The sequence below is a fragment of the Amphiura filiformis genome, chromosome 5, assembly GCF_039555335.1.
Source record: "Amphiura filiformis chromosome 5, Afil_fr2py, whole genome shotgun sequence".
NCBI lineage: Eukaryota > Metazoa > Echinodermata > Ophiuroidea > Amphilepidida > Amphiuridae > Amphiura > Amphiura filiformis.
Window position 1 is genome coordinate 6,749,757 of NC_092632.1, and position 18,080 is coordinate 6,767,836.

Sequence of the window (18,080 nt, forward strand, 5' to 3'; positions counted from 1 at the left end):
ATAAATAACAATCGCTTGTCTTGGGTCACTGAAATTCCAGTGTAGTAATTGGATTCCTTGCCCCTATAATATACATAACTTTTGTTACCACTGTGTTATTAGTTTTTGAGAAAATGCAAACATAGACACAAATTTATCGAGGGGTGTAGTACCCCCTTAAGTATATAGCATAATCTTAGATGTCACAAACAAGTTACAGTTAAACCAGGAAAAAAACTGAGTTTGATATAACTGTGTCCTCGAGATTCATAAGTAATCTTTCGGGTACCAAGTTAAACCTTGATGGTGTCATCATCGAGCCTACATTGACCAGTAGCGTACCGTTAATTTTGCCGCCCTTTCCTCAACAGCCCGAAAGGTTGTCCCAATTTTTTTCGGTGGTTTGAAAAGTGAAGAGCAAAAAAAAGTTTTCTTTTGCCGCCCTTCTTCTTCCGCCGCCCTTCATTTTGGCCGCCCCTGCTTTTACCCGGGGGGCTCTCGCTCCCAAAGCCCCTCCCAAAAAAAATCTCGGAGGCATTTCTGATCCTGTTTTAAACATGTCTAATCAGATAATAACTCAGATTTCATCAGTTGTGAGGTGCGTCAGTTTTCACCTACACAATCTTTCCAGGATTCGTCCTTTTTTAGGACACATGCAAACTGGCTGTTGAAGCTCTTGTGTTTTCCCGCATAGACTATGGTAACGTCTTACTGTTTGGAGCCACTGAATATGACCTTACTCGTCTACAACGCCTAGGCCTACTAAATTGACTTATGATGGTTGGCCGTGATACATTTAGTGCCTCTCTGTTACGCAATCTTCATTGGCTACCGATCCGTAAGCGTATCGAATTCAAGCTATTGGTCATCACATTTTATTTATTTATTTATTTCTTCTTTAACCTGGGACATGCAATCAGTGACCAGCACTGTTCTCCCTTGCTGCCCAGGATACAACACAGATAAACAACAAACATGAATTTAAAAGTATTTAAAATATACATAAAAGTCATAAAATTAATACCATATAAATTATACACATACTAGGTACAAGAAATTTAAATAACATATGATAATTACATTTACAATATGCTACATAAAAGAGATATTATTGCAAGTTAGTATATATGTTCTTGAAAACATTTGCATTGACAGGAAGGGGATTTTTGATGTTTCGGGAAAGATCATTCCAGGCCTTAGCCCCCCTGAACAGGAAAGTTCTCTTGCCAGTCTCAGTGCGCATCTTATTTATAACCAGATTCCCAGCGGTCGATGATCTGAGAGTATGATTGCTTTAAGCATCAATACACTTGGTGAAAATATTGCACAGGTTGGGGGGTACCAGCCCCCCAAGACATTTAAAAACATTGAGACAGATATGATATTTACGACGATCAGAAAAAGTTTCCCAGTTTAGGGAATCAAAGACAAAATGAGTTGGAGTGCGCATTGGGACACCAATGATTGCTCTACCGAGACGTTTTTGATGGCGATCCAACCTGTTCAGGAGAGTTAAGCCTACATTTGACCAAATTAGATCACAATAATCAACTTTAGGTAAAACAACAGATGTATACAACAACTTCAGGGTGTCAACAGCTAAAAACTTTCTGATACGGTAAAAAAGACCAATATATTTATAAAGTGACATGGAGATTTTATCAATTTGGTGTTCCCAAGTTAACCGCTGATCACATATAAGGGGGCTGGCATTTTCTTCGGGAGGGGGGGGGTCCCAAAAATACTGGGGGGTCATAGAATTTTCAGACCAAAAATAGGGGGGGTTGTAATTTTTTTAACACCCAAAATAGGGGGGGTTATAGAATTATTAAGGGCTGGTGACTCAAAATTTTCGCGCGCTGCGCGCGCATTCTTTACACTTACAATAAAAGTTTTAACGCGCTCCATACACTTTTTTCACTTTTCAGTTTTGACGCGCTCCGCGCCTTAGTTCCGGCAATGAATAATTTTTCTTGAGTCTGTGTAGTTGGAAGGGGGGGGGGGGTCATAAAATTTTTCGACCCGCGATAGGGGGGGTCGTAAAAAAAATTTGCCCGCGATAGGGGGGGGGGTCATAAAAAAATTGACTCCGGTCACTGACATATTTGTGACCCCCCCCCCTTCCGAAGAAAATGTCAGCCCCCTAAGTGTGTAAATTCGCAAGCTCCGGAATACCTTCGCAAACCAAAGTACGCCACTCGTCCATCACTTGACACAGCACTTCTCTTTGTTCCTATTAAAACCAGAAATCTCACCGGTGATAAAGCGTTTCAAACTGCTGGTCCTCGTCTATGGAATTCTCTTCCAATCAACACCAGGCAGGCCAAAACATCGGACATCTTCAAACCCAATTTAAAAACTCACTTGTTTGTTTAATTATTTGCTTGTCTGGAAATTGTTATTATTTATGTGTTTCTTTTTGGAAAGCGCTGTAGTCCTTGGAGGGCGCTATATAAATGCTGTATTGTATTGTATTCCACTTTTGCACCACATTTGACCAGTTTAGCTTCGATATGCCAAAAAATTTCTCGCGAATCGCGCGCATTTGTAGGGCATACATTGAATTATTCTGTCGCCAAAAGGTGCTGCATTCACTATATTTCAAGAAATTGTCCCCAAAACCTCACCCTCCATGTCAAAAAGAAATCTACGCCACTGCATTTTACATTTTTAAAATTGTCCATTTATTTCAAAAAGTGTTAGGGGAAACTTACAAGTTGTGGATCTATAATAATAATTATATATGCATATACAATACGCTTAAAACTATTTTCAATACATATAATTTCATTGATAACGAGTGCTTGTGATTACGATAATATTAAATTGTATCTAATTTTTTCCGCATTTGATATTCGTTCTAATGCTATGTAATTATTATTTTATTGTATTTACTAATTGTGCGCTTTTGTAATCTTGTTAGGCATATACGGTATTGAATATACGCAATTATCAATATCAATGAATTTGACCTTTTGGTCTGCTTTTGGTCATACAACACTGATGACATCATGCAGTTGCTGCCCACTCACGCGCCGTTTCCAGCTGACGGGAATTTCCCATGTTAGTCAGCTTTCATACTTCGTTGTTGACAGTCTGGTTGTTGAAAAACACAGCTACCATGCCAAAAATGTTGTTATCACAAAGACGAGGGTTCAATGAATGCCAATTTTGTTACCGAAATTCAGTGATTGAAATCTTTATTCAAACTATATTCGAACGGATCATGAATGACCCTTGCCAGTGTTTCGCACTGTGGTAACTATGACAACTCAGCTCAACTCGTAATCTTTCTGCTAACAAGCAACGAAAACTGAACATGATCATGGTTTGTATTCTGGCAGAAACGTGGACACTTACGAGGACAATATTGAGACGAATATAACTAAACAGGAACCAAATCACGAATCATGAAGAGTTGTTTGTGATTATCATTATTGTCATCTTACACCAATATATCCTGTTTGGAAAACCGGAAAGTGAAGTGAAAACCTGATATTATGATCGATGATATTACAGGCCTATAAAGGCATTCGCACTGACAGTATACTGACTTCATGTACATTTTTATTTGTGGTATTACCCAACTTCAACTGTTTATTATTAGTCGTGACTTCTGAAATGGTCACAACTTTACAAAGTATCAACTTTCATGGCAATTTGTGTCATGTTGAGTGGGGCTGCAAGAGACATCAACAGGCGGTGAGTGTTTATTTAAGACTTTTATTTATATTTCCGAATAAAATAATTGTTGCGATTGCGTCAGCAACATAATTATAGCTACACGTTGGGCCGAGCCCTGGTTGTACAAAATTATCTCTAGCTTATCGGAATAAGTACTACTGATAAGTCTCAAAATATTTTGATTATAAACAGTTTACATGTGATGTTCACGTTACAATATTATACAGCCTGTCTCAAAAAAAATTGTGCAAGTGAAAAGCGCCCTCTTTGGCAATTAGAAAATACCGTTGTGACATCAACGTCACGGGCGTAGTCTTAGCTCTCAAATGCCGTTTGTTCTGTTCAATTTGCATGTTCCAATTTCGAGATATGTTTATTTAACAACGAAAGGGTAATATCACAATTGTGCCACTTTTAATAGGGAAGAGAGACGCGTGCATTATTTTGTCTAATATCTCTCCAAACAAGTAACAGGCGTTCATTAACCTATAACACTAGTTCACCCGTTGCTGTGAGAGTAACTGATGGCAATGCTATTTGACCCCTGATGACTTTTTGACACGTTCTCCTCATCTCGAGGATTCTTTCTACCACTTTTAAGCCCAGTTGGGCATACTGACCCCATATGACCTTTGCCCTCGGTTTGATTTTGTTCATGCTCCCGTGATATGGAGAATTACTTTCACCAAGTTTTACCCGAAATCAGGCGAAGTTTATAATGCAGCCCCTGGATGACATTTGACCTCGGATGACCTCGATTATATTTTTACGTGTTCCCCTCATATCAAGGATTTCACCCACCAAGTTTGAGCCCGACCGGACAAAGTTTGAAATTTGAACCCTCCGTGATGACCTTTGACCTCGGTTGATCTCGCATTTTATTTCGCGCATATACTCCCCTGGTATCAAGGATTCCACCCACCAAGTTTGAGCCCGATTGGACAGAGTTTGAAATTTGAACCCTCCGTAATGACCTTTGACCTCGGCTGACCTCGCATTTTATTTCGCGCATATATTCCCCTGGTATCAAGGATTCCACCTACCAAGTTTGAGCCCGACCGGACAAAGTTTGAAATTTGAACCCTCCGTGATGACCTTTGACCTCGGTTGACCTCTGATTTTATTTCGCGCATATACTCCCCTGGTATCAAGGATTCCACCCACCAAGTTTGAGCCCGATTGGACAAAGTTTGAAATTTGAACCCTCCGTAATGACCTTTGACCTCGGTTGATCTCGCATTTTATTTCACGCATATATTCCCCTGGTATCAAGGATTCCAGCCACCAAGTTTGAGCCCGATCGGACAAAGTTTGAAATTTGAACCCTCCGTAATGACCTTTGACCTCGGTTGATCTCGCATTTTATTTCGCGCATATATTCCCCTGGTATCAAGGATTCCACCCACCAAGTTTGAGCCCGATCGGACAAAGTTTGAAATTTGAACCCTCCGTAATGACCTATGACCTCGGTTGATCTCGCATTTTATTTCGCGCATACATTCCCCTCGTATCAAGGATTCCACCCACCAAGTTTGGGCCCGATCGGACAAAGTTTGAAATTTGAACCCTCCGTAATGACCTTTGACCTCGGTTGACCTCGCATTTTATTTCTCGCATACATTCCCCTCGTATCAAGGATTCCACCCACCAAGTTTGGGCCCGATCGGATAAAGTTTGAAATTTTGACCTTTGACCTTGACCTCCGGTGACCTTCAAAACCACCCGGTCAACATGCTTTTCCCGATACATATCCATATCCGAAATATCGGATCGATGCGTCGAAGCGCGGCGAAATGCATAGCCGGACAACCAGACAGACAGACTTCGCTGGTTATTTTAGTATAGTAGATGTATAAGTGCGCAATATTTGTTTGTCTTTTAACATGTCTAAGAGAACAGTATTTACCATAATAAAATCATTGACATGCACATGTATTTAATTTTCACAGCAGAATGTGAACTATTTATTTATCTTTTAATCTCTTTTAAGTGGAAAAAGAGAATCATCATTCCTGCATCATGATAAAACAGTAAAAACAGTCAACAAAATTTTGTATTGTGTAATTAATGCATTCTTTTGATTTCACGAAGGAACTCTTGATAAACTTGATGCTATCACTGTTACATGTAAAGCCTTCTTCCCTAGTAAAAGTGGCACAATTGTGATTTTACCCTTTCTTCGTTAACTAAAAATATCTCGAGATTAAAACAAGCAAATTGAACAGAACAAACGGCATTTGAGAGCTAAGACTACGCCCTTGACGTTGATGTAAGCATTATGTCACAACGGTATTTTCTAATTGCCAGAGAGGGCGCTTTTCACTTGCACAATTTATTTTGAGACAGGCTGTATAAAGCAAGGAGATTTAGAAAGTCCGTGCATATGTTTTTCAAGCAATGAAACTCGTTAAAAATCCCCGACCATAATAAGAGAATGAAGGTGTTGTTTTTAGCCGCTGGAGTGCATCTATCGTCTCATATAAGTTATAACACGGGCGACATCATTCTTTTAAGTAAAACAACGAGGCGAAGCCGAGTTGTTTTACGCCAAAAATAATGATGTCGCGTGTAATATGAGACGATAGATGCACGACAGCGGCTAAAAATAATACCTTCATTCTCATTCTTAAACATTTCAATGAAAATAAATATATTAATCATAAGTATACCAAATTTTAATTGGAATTACCTAGGGCTTAGAATCGATCAGTTCTGTTGTTGCTGTGTACAATCCGATTGGTTCAAATAGCGCATACGAGTATCGCGTCGACACGCACGCGCTAAGGTGTGTGATATCATTCATTCATTCATTCATATTTATTCAGTACTCACATAAAAATATTACAGCACATATGATAAAAAACTATACATTATAAATACGTATACAAGATGTGGTCAATTGCATGAAATACCAGATATAGCAACGAAATATATGGATTATGGAGTAAACACCAGACGAGTACCAAGGATAGCCCAAAAAGCCTCAATAAAATTGAGGCTTATTTCCATTGGGTCCTTAAAGAAAAAAAGAAATGGGGAAACAAGCAGATCAGGCAACAGAACCAAATAAATAAATAAATAAATAACTCCCGAACCCAAAATATTGCACAAATAAATAAATAACACCCAAATCCCATATTGCACATAAAATTACGCCAAAAGAAAAAGATCAAACTCCATCAATACTTGCAGAATATGTATTGGTTCTATCACACGGGTAAGATTGCAGGAACATTCTCAAGTGTTTAAGAATCATTTTTACAGCGCAATTTACTTCAGAAATGTCTGAAGTGATATTCCCAACTAGGCCAATGGGGGGGGGGGCAGGGCGGATATCCCCAAATAGCAAAAAATACTCCTTTTATTTGACCCCAATACCCCATTTGCGAGCGTAGCCAGCGAGGTCTTTAGCCCTTTTTGGTCAAAAATGGTTCAAATTTTGAAAAAAAATCCACTTTTTCAAAATCCACCCAGTCCTCACACCCAAATAAATCCTGGTTATAGGTCTGTTCATAACATTTGTTTTTCCGCGATTTCGTACCCTAAACGCGCTGATTCTTTGCCGGATTTTTGGTTTGTATTTTGACTCATTCTCCAAACTGGCTATATCAACACCCCACACACACAAATAAAACACAGCGTGATGTGTTAATGAGATTAGTTATGCCAGCGTCCATAGGGACAGACCTCCCCCTCCCGAGTTGGCCACCAATAATTGTTATAATATGTTTGTATCATTGTACATGTTGGTTGTTTTTTGCAAAGCGCCATGAGCGTCTCTCGACGGATACCGGCGCTTTATTAAGTGTACATTATTATTATTATTATCAAAAATATTGAAATAGAGGTTATCCACTTTACTCATGTGTGACTTCTAACAAAAGGCGCTGGTTCCCGTAGTATTCCTCATTTAAACCACTTCAATGCACGACCTCGGAGTTACCTGCATGACTTTGGCGGGCTATTTTGAAACAGTCATGGTTGCACATGCAGGTGCTTCTTTTGAAAGTCCTAAACAAGGTATAGCAGTCGCTGATAGGATATGCAACTTAAATAGTACACGGATAACCTATATTCATTCAAACATGAAAATGCCGATTTTTCTGCACGGGGCCTATCTGCAACTGTGTGATGAATGTAAAGGTCACCATGGTGATTCCCGCCCGGGGCATGATGCAGTCATGTCTACAGTAGAATTCATCTCGACCTTTGCAGGACTTAAACCCCATTAAAAGCTATTAAACCAAGATAACACTCATTGAAGCAGCTCAACTGATTAAATCAGATCTTCCCTGGTTGTGTACAAGTGTCTGTTTTCAATGTGCGACATCGCAATAAAGCTGGTATTACAGCTTCAGTTGGGTAACCGATTATAAAGGAAACGAAAGGAAACAATGGTATGTGTACCATTGTTCACGAAATGAGACAAAGACCTGCTTTTTGTTAACCAGCATTCTTCAAAATGAGCAACATAATGATTGTTGACTTAACACAGTTTGGAAATAATTTCTTCATATTTTTGGTGTTATCTGTCGTTTACATATCCTTCCTAAAACACAAAAGTACGACCCTCTCCAAACATCTAAATTAGCTAAAAATGTAGGACATGTTACAAAACTTTATTTTCTAGAACCTATTTAGAATAATTTAAATGTAGCTTTTACCGTTTTTTGTGGCATCCTTCAGAAGTGAGCGGTCCGATACCAATATTTTCGGTCAAATCTCCATTCAATTAACACGGGGAGTTGGCTAGCTATGCCTTGCCCTCACTCATATTTTACAAAAGTGCGACCATTTCTGAACATCTAACCTAGCTGTAATTTTAGGTCATGTTAGAGAAATATATTTGCTAGAAGTTTTGGAGAATAAATAAAATATTGGCTGGTTATTTTTCACACAGTGATGTTAACTAGGCAAGTGTCCATTCTCCCAACATACATCATTTGTTGAGGTCACACGTCAATGGTGAGAGCACTGTGTATTGTGTATAGGAAAACGGACAGTAACTGCAGTATGGGTGATTCGTCTGATTTAACTTTTTGTCGATTTCCTATCTCACGTGACCCCTCATTATGTGACGCAAGTTATGCGGTTTTGTGGAGGGGTGCCCTTCTTTGCCACAAACTATTAAGTATAAAAGCCCTGACCACTTAATTGATTAAAGTCATCAGTGGAAGTCACCATGTTTCGGCTGTAGTTACGTAGACTATGCCATTGTCGATTTTTGATAAATAAAAATGTTATTAATCATGATGAACGCTTTCAGTTGAACTCGAAATTATACTGATATTTATTACATCAAAATACTAGTATAAAATGGTTATGAAAAAGTTTATATAATTATATTTGTGACAGTAAAAGTAAAGTATAGGCCCTACGTAGGCTTATATTATTGAATGCAACATATCATAATGGCATAATTATAATGACACTTCAATACTTAACAATTCTAATTTTAGAATCTGCCAGTTTATTATCCGAAAAACCGACTATGGACTTTCACTCTTAAGCAGAACTTTACCCCTGTTTACCCCGGACTTCGTTCTCTAAAACACACTGTCAATCATACTTGTTTATCAATAAAATCTAACCACAAGACTAAGCATGGTGGTACAATACGCGCTAGATGCGTACGTTCATCCGCCAGCACAAAAGCGCCGCATTCCCTAGATAGTTGTGTACCATGTATAGTTAATGGTACCAGTACGTGTCGGGAGGATTTAAACAATAACGAGATCTGGGCGACCAATCACAAGCCAGATTCATTTAAAGATGCATTACATCATGACCAATTTTAGTTAGGCCAGAAATTGGCCTAACTCTCCATAGAGTCCCGTGTTAAAAATGTTAACTGCAATCCAAAGTCAGTAGTCCACTTGGGAAGCTAACAAACAGAGGGCGTACGGTAACTGAAAAGATCAGTTGTGAAAATCTATCAATTGTGCACACATTAATTAAATCAGAGTTTTAAGCTTAAATGTAATAGCCAGAGTATGCACAATTGGCAAGTGGACTACGGAGAAGTCTAGTAGTTACGTCACATTGCGCTTAAGTCGTGTGATAAGCGATATTGGCAACACGGAAATCCATTAGGCCTACTCGATGGTCACTCGATAGTTGGCCCAACAATAACTTGATCCTTCACACAGCTGAAAGCTAAGAGTTTGCCACGATTTGCCATGGATAAGTTCTGTAGATTTAGTCCATTGACTAAGGTCAGTGACCATTGTTGAGGAGTTAAGAAGATAAATAAATGCCAGAAGCTATTCTATTGTGGTGGATATCCAACTTACAGTTATGTCAACATTTGGTTACTCATCCATAATATAGGCAAATAATGATTATGTGTTTCTGTTATAATCAAATCACTGTGTATACATCCATCCCAAAATCTGATTGCTATTATAATAAACAATAAAAGAATTGGTTTCTCCATATAGTTTGGAACTGGCCGGTAACTAAGTCTTTATTTGGCGAATTATCGTGTGTCCACCAGTATTAAAATGCAGCGCGAAACGGAACATGAAAATCGAAAACAACGTAGGGGCCTACATGTGCAACCATGACTGTTTCAAAATGCAGGTAACTCCGGGGTCATGCATTGAATTGGTTTGAATGAGGAATACTGAGGGAACCAGCTCATTTTGTTAGAAGTCACACATGAGTGAAGTGGATAACCTTGATAGGGAAAACTAGCATTACCCACTCGGCTGTATCGATACTTGGGCTGTAGTGACGTTAAGAAAAATGATTGAAAATGGCAGCCCCCGACACCGGGATATTTAAAGATATTTTAATTTTATTTCTTTATAACGGAGAGGTTTTTGTACTTGTAAATGAACCAGGTATGTTTATTAATTCATAAACAATTAGCGCAAAACATAACATGACCGACGGTGATCCCTTTAAGAATTACAGTAGAGTAATTTAGTAGCTCGCTCGAGCTGGTTATAGTTTTTAGCATGTTTTGGGTAATGTATGACACTATGAGTCCACCTACTTTTTGGCGGCGCAGACCCATGTCACACCTATGTATCGTATGGTTACGGTACGTTGATGACACTCATTACATAACCTCTCACGTAATCTTCACAAGGCATATTCATTCATTTTAGAGTTCCTGGGACAAGAAGTAAAAGAAAAAAAGAGTTATTTACCATGCGATTCAACTTACATATAACTTCCAGTTGAGATATCAGGGTGTGTATATATAAAAGGGATATTCCAGTTAAAATCTACATACCCCCTATGGGAGACATGGCCTTAAGTTTCCACACTGAGGATATTAATTTCAAATAGGGCTACTTGAATGGGTGACTCAATTTGAAATCTATACTCTCTGTGTGGTAGATTAAGGTCATGTCTCCTTTGGACGTATTTTTCTGTTATGTCTGTATAGGCAAACTCATGAAGCACAATGAATGCTTCACGTACAAGCTTGCAATATAGAAAATACGAAAGGATGTGTTTTAAAGAACATGTGGGAAGATATTTGTTAGAAAGTTAATATAATTACATAAAATGACATCGTCGTTAAGGCTCTACATGAAGATTATAGCTGTGTATAAATCAAACATCGTTTCATTTTCTTTTCCCAGGTCAGCATTTATACGGGTCATATTCATCTATTAACCAGGTTACACCTGCTTGCAGAATGGGGCTTCGAAAAATATTAGAGAATCTTCGTTTCATTTCGTCTAGTGACCTTGATATCGTTGCTTCCGATCAAAAGACGCAGGAACTGTTCCTAGAAGCTTCCAGCAATGGAACAGCCCCTGGAAAGACTTGCAAAATACAGATCCTTGGAGATGAAAGAGCCGGCAAAACTAGTCTTCGGAAGAAACTCATGGGGGAACGATTTGACCCAAAAGAACCACCTACTTTTGGTATTGATACACGGTTTTGTAAAGTGAGTGAGATAGATGAAAGTTGGCGAGAACGAGTTGATGAAACTGGTAGCGAATATGAACGGGTTTTAAGTTGGGTCCTTGCCAATGATTTGACAAAATGGCGTAAATCGCATGAGACTGATGAAGTACCGAAATCGACAGCTACGCGGCTTTTTCGATGGACAATGACAGCTGTATTGGTAACTCTGTCTTTGTGTGGAATGCTTGGTATTGTTCTACTGAGTGTCGTGCTTTCATCATTCATGACAGCCTCTTCTTTTTGTTACCTTTTAGTAGTACTATCCGGAAGCTCCGTGTTTGTAACGAAAAAATCTGACATGTACAGGGTTGGTGTCGGCTTGGCCATTTTCGTACCTCTGGTACATGTTCTGTTTGGAACATTATTCTACAATCACAATGAAACAAAAAACGAAGATTGTCTTTCGATAACTATATCGTTATTAGCAATATGGCTCGTCTCCGGTACATTGTTCGGTTTCGCTTGCGGATTTGGATTGAGAACTGGAGTAGCTGCAGGTGTGTTATTGATGCTGACTCCTACAGCTTCGGACAAGGCAGATGCCGGGTTAGAAAAAGGTTGGCAGGATCATGTGTCTTTCCTTGTCGCAACTCAACTATGCGTTTGTATAGGGTGTGGTATGGCTTTTGGTGTCGGCACTTCTGCACTGATTCCATCAATTTCAAAGAAACTTATATCGAATCATACAAAAGTGCCAAAAGGTGTATCAAACTTTGCACACGTTCTTATTATTCTGTCGGTTTTATTTTCAGTATGTGCAAAATACGCCACTGAAATACCACTGGTCGCACACGGCTCGTTGTTTGGCGTTGGCGTAATGTACGGACTTTGGATAGGACGATGGTTTGCAAATAACTACGTTCGTAGTTTCGAGATACATTGCATAATAACAGGGTTTTCCATGGGTGTTACAGCTACATATTTGTGTGGTTATAGGTTACCACTAATACATACGGATGGTCTTGGCATATTCGGGGCCATATTGAGAGTGTTGCCTCTTGTATCATCGGAAATCTACCGGCGATATATAACACGGAATAATCCTGCTCCAGTCAGATTGGTGTCTAAAAACTTGCAACGAACGTCACCAATTTACCAGTCAAACTTAGTCTATGGGATTTCGCTGGGCAAGAGTTTTATTACAACACTCACCATACATTCATGGCCTCTGATGCTGTGTACATCATTGTATTTGATTTGTTTAAATGCAAGCAACCAAGTTTAAGAACTTCGGAGTTAAATCGCATAAAGTTCTGGATGACGTCTGTCTATCAACATGCTAATTCTCCACTGTTCTTAGTTGGTACACATCTAGATTGTATCGACAGTGATGATCTAGAGCAGATAAGAAAATACCTCGATACCCAGCTATTTTCACAGAGGTATCCGTTCTTACAAAACTTGATCGTCAACAAAGCGTCGCCATTCTTTTGTATTGATAATTCGGGCACATTGGTCCAGTTATCACAGTTAACCGATGATACGGTCAATTTACGCGATGCTATTCGCAGAGAATCTGAACATGCGAAGCCGATGAATCAGGAATATCCCATTCGATGGAGACGTTTTCTGGACTTTGTCAAAGCAAAACACAAATCATTATCTTCAACTAGAGAGCAACCATTTATTTCGCTGTCCAATCTGAAGAAGAACAATACTGATGAATTTGGGTTTTCTGATGCTAAAGAAATCAACGAAATGCTGAAATTTTTCAACTCTTCTGGTGAGATTCTTTATGATTCTGTAGATAGTATTTTGCGCCAGTTCATCATCCTTCAGCCACAATTCCTTGTTGATATAATGGAGGAATAGTTGCACTTCCAGAGCCAAGTACACTTGGAACATTGTCTTGGTCTGCTACATTACTGAAGAGAACGGGGATATTGGATTATAGATTGGCTAAGCTATTGATAACACGACGGGCACCGTCCGTCGACGATGAATATATTCTATCCATAATTTTAGCAATGCTTGAAGCAAAGGATTTGATTTGCAAAGTAACTCGTCGGCAAGACGTTGGCAGCAACACATTGATGAGAAATGAAGAGGGCAGCAAAGAAGAAGTGTATGTTGTTCCTTCTATGTTGCCCGAGGGTTTGCCCTTTCCTTCAGTAGCCATAGAATGGCATGTCAAATACTACTTAGACTTTGATACATTATTACCAGATGCCGTCCTATTTCGCCTTATGGCAAGGTGTTCATCGCATTCAGAATTAGTCTGTCAGAGTGAGAACCAATGTGTCCTTTTCAGGGAAGGAGGGATATTTACCTTAGGGACGCAGTTTTTCTTCATGTTGAGAAAACAGAAGCCTTGTCCAACTCAGGAATTAGTAGAGGTCTCCGTGAAAGCAGTTCCTGAAAGCAACCCCATAGATGTGCTACGGTATCTCCATAACATCATGGAAACACTACGTTGTCGAGATTTTCCGCGTCTTCAGTATCGTGTCGGGATCAAGTGCCCACACGAAGAACCTCATCAAAGTTGTAGAACACCAGACATGTGGCATATCATTGATCTCTGTGGTAATGGTGATACTTCATTTCCTGAAGAATCGCAGGTGCATCGATTGTGTCATGGAAGGCAGATAGATGTCGACATTGATACATCAGTAAGTAAATAACACTTTATAAATATCACTCTTTGTCCCTCCCGGGCAAGCCAGTTTATAAATAGTTCCGCTGCCGTTTTGAAAAACACAGCAGCCTCGTGCAACTTCGCCGTTGCGCGTGCCCTATGCATTGGTCTTTCTTCTTAAAATAATTTTTAGCTTCAGTTACCAGGCACAATTGGATTCACTATGTGGATCGAAACATATTCCATGGTATACTGCTGAAATATTCATCGCATGCGAGCCCAAAGTCCACTTGCCGGTCGATATGGGTAATACAATGTGACGTCACCCGCTTAGTGCACCCACCTGCACCTCTTAATGAAACTTGTGATTATGGTTGTTTCGCTCAACGCACCGAGCCTGTTTCTCTCCTCACAAATGCAGGTACGATACCTACGGGTGTCCCAAAAAAAAGAGGCCCCTCATTGCGCCCTCTTTTTCTCCTGTTTCTGAAAAGTTGATAAAATATATTTTGGTATGTAAAGAAACCTTTAATCGTTAGCTTTAATAAACTAAAACAATTATTTCAATCGGCTCACAACTTTTGAAGATATGCCCTTATGAATAAAAGTTCCCGTTTTGCACTCTGTCCACGGAGAGCAAACAGAGTGGTTGGGATGGCTCATGCTGTGGAGTGGCTTGCACGATCACCAGACCCCAAACCACTTTTTTTTTCCTTTGTGACAAAATCCAAGATCTTCGCAAACGTATTACGGAATGCATTTGCAAGTATCCGGCGCACAAGGATGGTACGCAACGCAATTGCAGGACCAGGGCTGAAACCTGTATTCGCCAAGGAGGCAACAAGGTAGAGGGCAGAGCAGCACAGTAAACTCACTTCAGAAGAACGAAAGACAATCCATTTTTTTCCTGCTTAGTTCGTTCTACATGAATGTATGAAAAAGGGTGTGGGGGGGTGTTTGTATGTATGTATTTGTATTTTATTAGACAAATTAAGAAACTTAGGCTATGGTTAAGTGGCGTGCTTGTTCAGGCCTTTTTTTGGCCTTCTGAGCATCTCCTCATTCAAATCTTGCTGTTATTGTATTGTTGTATTTTGAATGAAATAAAGACTGAATTGATTGATTGATTGATTGACCAAACAGCCTTTTAGGGCGATCTTTTATCCTAAAAAGAGAAATGACTTATGCTTTAAATAAAAAAGAAAGCAAGAAACAACAAAAGTAAGAAAGTAAAAACATAATAAAACAAAAAGGCCAAGAAAAAAAGTAATTGCACGTAAAGCAAAAGTCCCATTCGGCATCCATTTTACCCACACATTAATGACACAATTAACAAAATCCATTGCCCATAAACCCACCGGTAAAGCACATTCCATTAAGTTATTTTTATAAAGATATAATTGAGGAATGTTTGATATTCATGCATGGTATGCGTACTCCTTTTCAATCTTTGAAGTAGCCAAACCTTCACCGTGGACAGAGTGAAAAACTGGTTCATTTCTTTAAAAGAGCATATCTTCAAAAGTAGTGAGCCGATTGATATAATTGTTTTGGTTTATTAAAGGTAACGACTCAAGGTTTCTTTGCATACCAAAATATATTTGATCAACTTTTCAGCAATAGGAGAAAAAGAGGGCGCAATGAGGGGCCTCTTTTTTTTGGGACACCCTGTATGCACGAATTTTGGTGCAAAGGTAGCAAGCGCGTTATCATGGTTATTGAAATTCACAATACATTGGCGCTGCTGAGGACAAGGACGCACCGCACTGCATACCTCATGATTGGAGAACTATTCTTATTTTGCATTCCTAAATTTGTACTAAGCTGTACGTAAGATGTAAGGATGAGTATAACAAATCCAAATGATATGTTTATTATTTAACAGATACCAGCAAATCCGATATATATGGAAGAAAAGCCGATGGTCGTCAATATACAAGGAAACAACAATTACGTAGTGATAGCAGGAAGGAACGCAAGGGTTTCGATCCATCGAGAAATTGACAAGAATAAACAACATCAAGAAAGCTCTGACCACAACGGAGGTAAGAAACTGATCGTGATATGTTACAAGAAATTGATGCACGAAACGTTGGACAGCTTGAGGCTAGCTTGGGTGAATGGATCGGCAGAGGAGGAGATAGAGTATGGAGGGAGGGGGGAGATGACGACAAAATAAGAAAGAGAAAGAAGAATTCGACTGCTCAGTGCCAGAAGTGGGTAAGTGCAAATTAAATGTTACTCATTTCAGCAACAAAATTAATGGACGGTTAATTCTGCCTCCATAATAAATGCATGTGACTTTGGGGTATATGCATGGTCACTTAAACAGTTAGACGCAAGTGACCATGCTTAGACCCCAAAGTCACTTACATTTATATGGAGGGCAGAATTAACTCATCCATTTATTGCCTAGATTAGTAACAAGTAATTTGCACTTACCTACTTCTCATGACCCGGAGCAGTCGAATTATAAACGTTTTATATTAAGGCTTTGGCACTTTTCCTCACCTTTCGATTATATAATACAAAACCGAAACTTCAGAACGATTGTCAATACCAAAATTAATTACAAGAGGATGACGATATAATTTTGTGTCACGTTTGTAATTTTTTAATTTTACTCAGGAAACATCTATGAAATTATTCCCGACTCAGGCGAGATTGACGTGTACATTTCTTCAAGTCCTCGTGACGAAGGCTGGCTACAGGAAAATCTTGTGCGATATCTGACTGCACCTCCTCACAAGCTACAAGTTTGCACAAATCTCTACGACGCACCATCACATCCCAACCACGTGATCAATATGAAGGAGATCAATATATGTCGAGTATTTCTGGTGGTATGTACCAGAAACTACATGTCAGATCCTACAGGAAGACTGAGGTATGAAAGGGAGGTGGCGCGCCAGCGACAGATTCAAGTGATAGCAGTAGCGATAAATAATGCCGAGAGACCAGAAGACATGTTCGATACCGAATTTGTATCATTTTCCAAAAACTCTGATGAAATGTCTTCTGATACACTCCTCACAAAAGTGCAAAGGATCCTCAGTGCATCGTGACAGTGGACGAATTTCGATAACTTCGCAAGCTGATAGTGCTGATGTACTGCCCATTTTGGACGACGTCCAAATTTGGACATCGTCAGAACACCTTACCAGGCAATGAGCAACAGTCATGTGGAAAGATAAATTAAAGGAGAATTTCGTGATCCTAGCATCCTCTTTTTCCTTTATTTTATTTATTTATTTATTATGGTATAAAAATCCAGACATACAGTCAGAAAACTGAGATATCTGGTTAACAATGCATCAAAAAACATAGAACATCAAAAACACATTTTGAAGCTTTTGACAAATTAATTAAGAATTAAAAAGATTCACAACTGCAGGAGTTCTCTTGCATCTAGGCAGGTCAAGTTGTCAGCATTCTTGAGGGTTTTTTACCGTGTCCTTTATTTTTTGGAGCAGGGAGCATCATGTTGTGACGCTCTGATTTCAAAATGCTCTGTGAAAGGAGATGTTCCCGCCTTTCAACAAGAGAACATAGCTCAAGCGTCTTCAGAGCCTCTGAATACGAGCTGTACTGGTTACCGAGTATTATACGGCAGGCGCGCTTTTGGATAAGTTGCATCTGGTCAGCTTGTTGTTAAGTGATACTACTGTGCCACAGAGGACTGGCATATTCTAATACCGGACGTACGTACATTTGGTAGACCGAGGTCGGATCACTAGCAGAAGCTCTGAATCGCTTAAGAACATAGAGCATGTACATTCTCTTTGAAGCCTTTGTAATCATTTGACCAACTCGGATATCCCACTGGAGATTGTTTTGAATTGTGACTCCCAGAAGTTTCATACTGTTCAGTAGTGGTATCGACCTCCTTGCCATTGATACTAGTAGTAAAAAC

The 18,080-nt window shown here is 39.3% G+C and overlaps 2 protein-coding genes across 2 annotated transcripts; both read left to right on the top strand.

The window, feature by feature from the left end:
- The first annotated feature begins 3,008 nt into the window (after window positions 1-3,008).
- Window positions 3,009-13,404, top strand: LOC140151756 (uncharacterized). The gene is made up of 3 exons (XM_072174092.1): window positions 3,009-3,681; window positions 11,262-12,343; window positions 12,805-13,404. Exons 2-3 carry the CDS (start codon window positions 11,318-11,320, stop codon window positions 13,402-13,404), a joined length of 1,626 nt encoding a protein of 541 aa, XP_072030193.1. The 5' UTR covers window positions 3,009-3,681; window positions 11,262-11,317.
- On the top strand, window positions 12,447-17,348 carry LOC140152537 (uncharacterized). The gene is made up of 3 exons (XM_072174909.1): window positions 12,447-14,201; window positions 16,053-16,212; window positions 16,796-17,348. Exons 1-3 carry the CDS (start codon window positions 13,560-13,562, stop codon window positions 17,230-17,232), a joined length of 1,239 nt encoding a protein of 412 aa, XP_072031010.1. The 5' UTR covers window positions 12,447-13,559; the 3' UTR covers window positions 17,233-17,348.
- Window positions 17,349-18,080: the final 732 nt, after the last annotated feature.

What these genes read in the sequence shown, in the direction of transcription:
- LOC140151756 (XM_072174092.1), top strand. Translation starts at nt 11,318, where the DNA reads ATGGGGCTTCGAAAAATATTAGAGAATCTTCGTTTCATTTCGTCTAGT. An exon ending in TTCTGTCGGTTTTATTTTCA is followed by an intron (nt 12,344 to 12,804) that starts GTATGTGCAAAA and finishes TTTAAATGCAAG; the next exon opens with CAACCAAGTTTAAGAACTTC.
- LOC140152537 (XM_072174909.1), top strand. Translation starts at nt 13,560, where the DNA reads ATGCTTGAAGCAAAGGATTTGATTTGCAAAGTAACTCGTCGGCAAGAC. An exon ending in ATGTCGACATTGATACATCA is followed by an intron (nt 14,202 to 16,052) that starts GTAAGTAAATAA and finishes ATTATTTAACAG; the next exon opens with ATACCAGCAAATCCGATATA. An exon ending in AAGCTCTGACCACAACGGAG is followed by an intron (nt 16,213 to 16,795) that starts GTAAGAAACTGA and finishes AATTTTACTCAG; the next exon opens with GAAACATCTATGAAATTATT.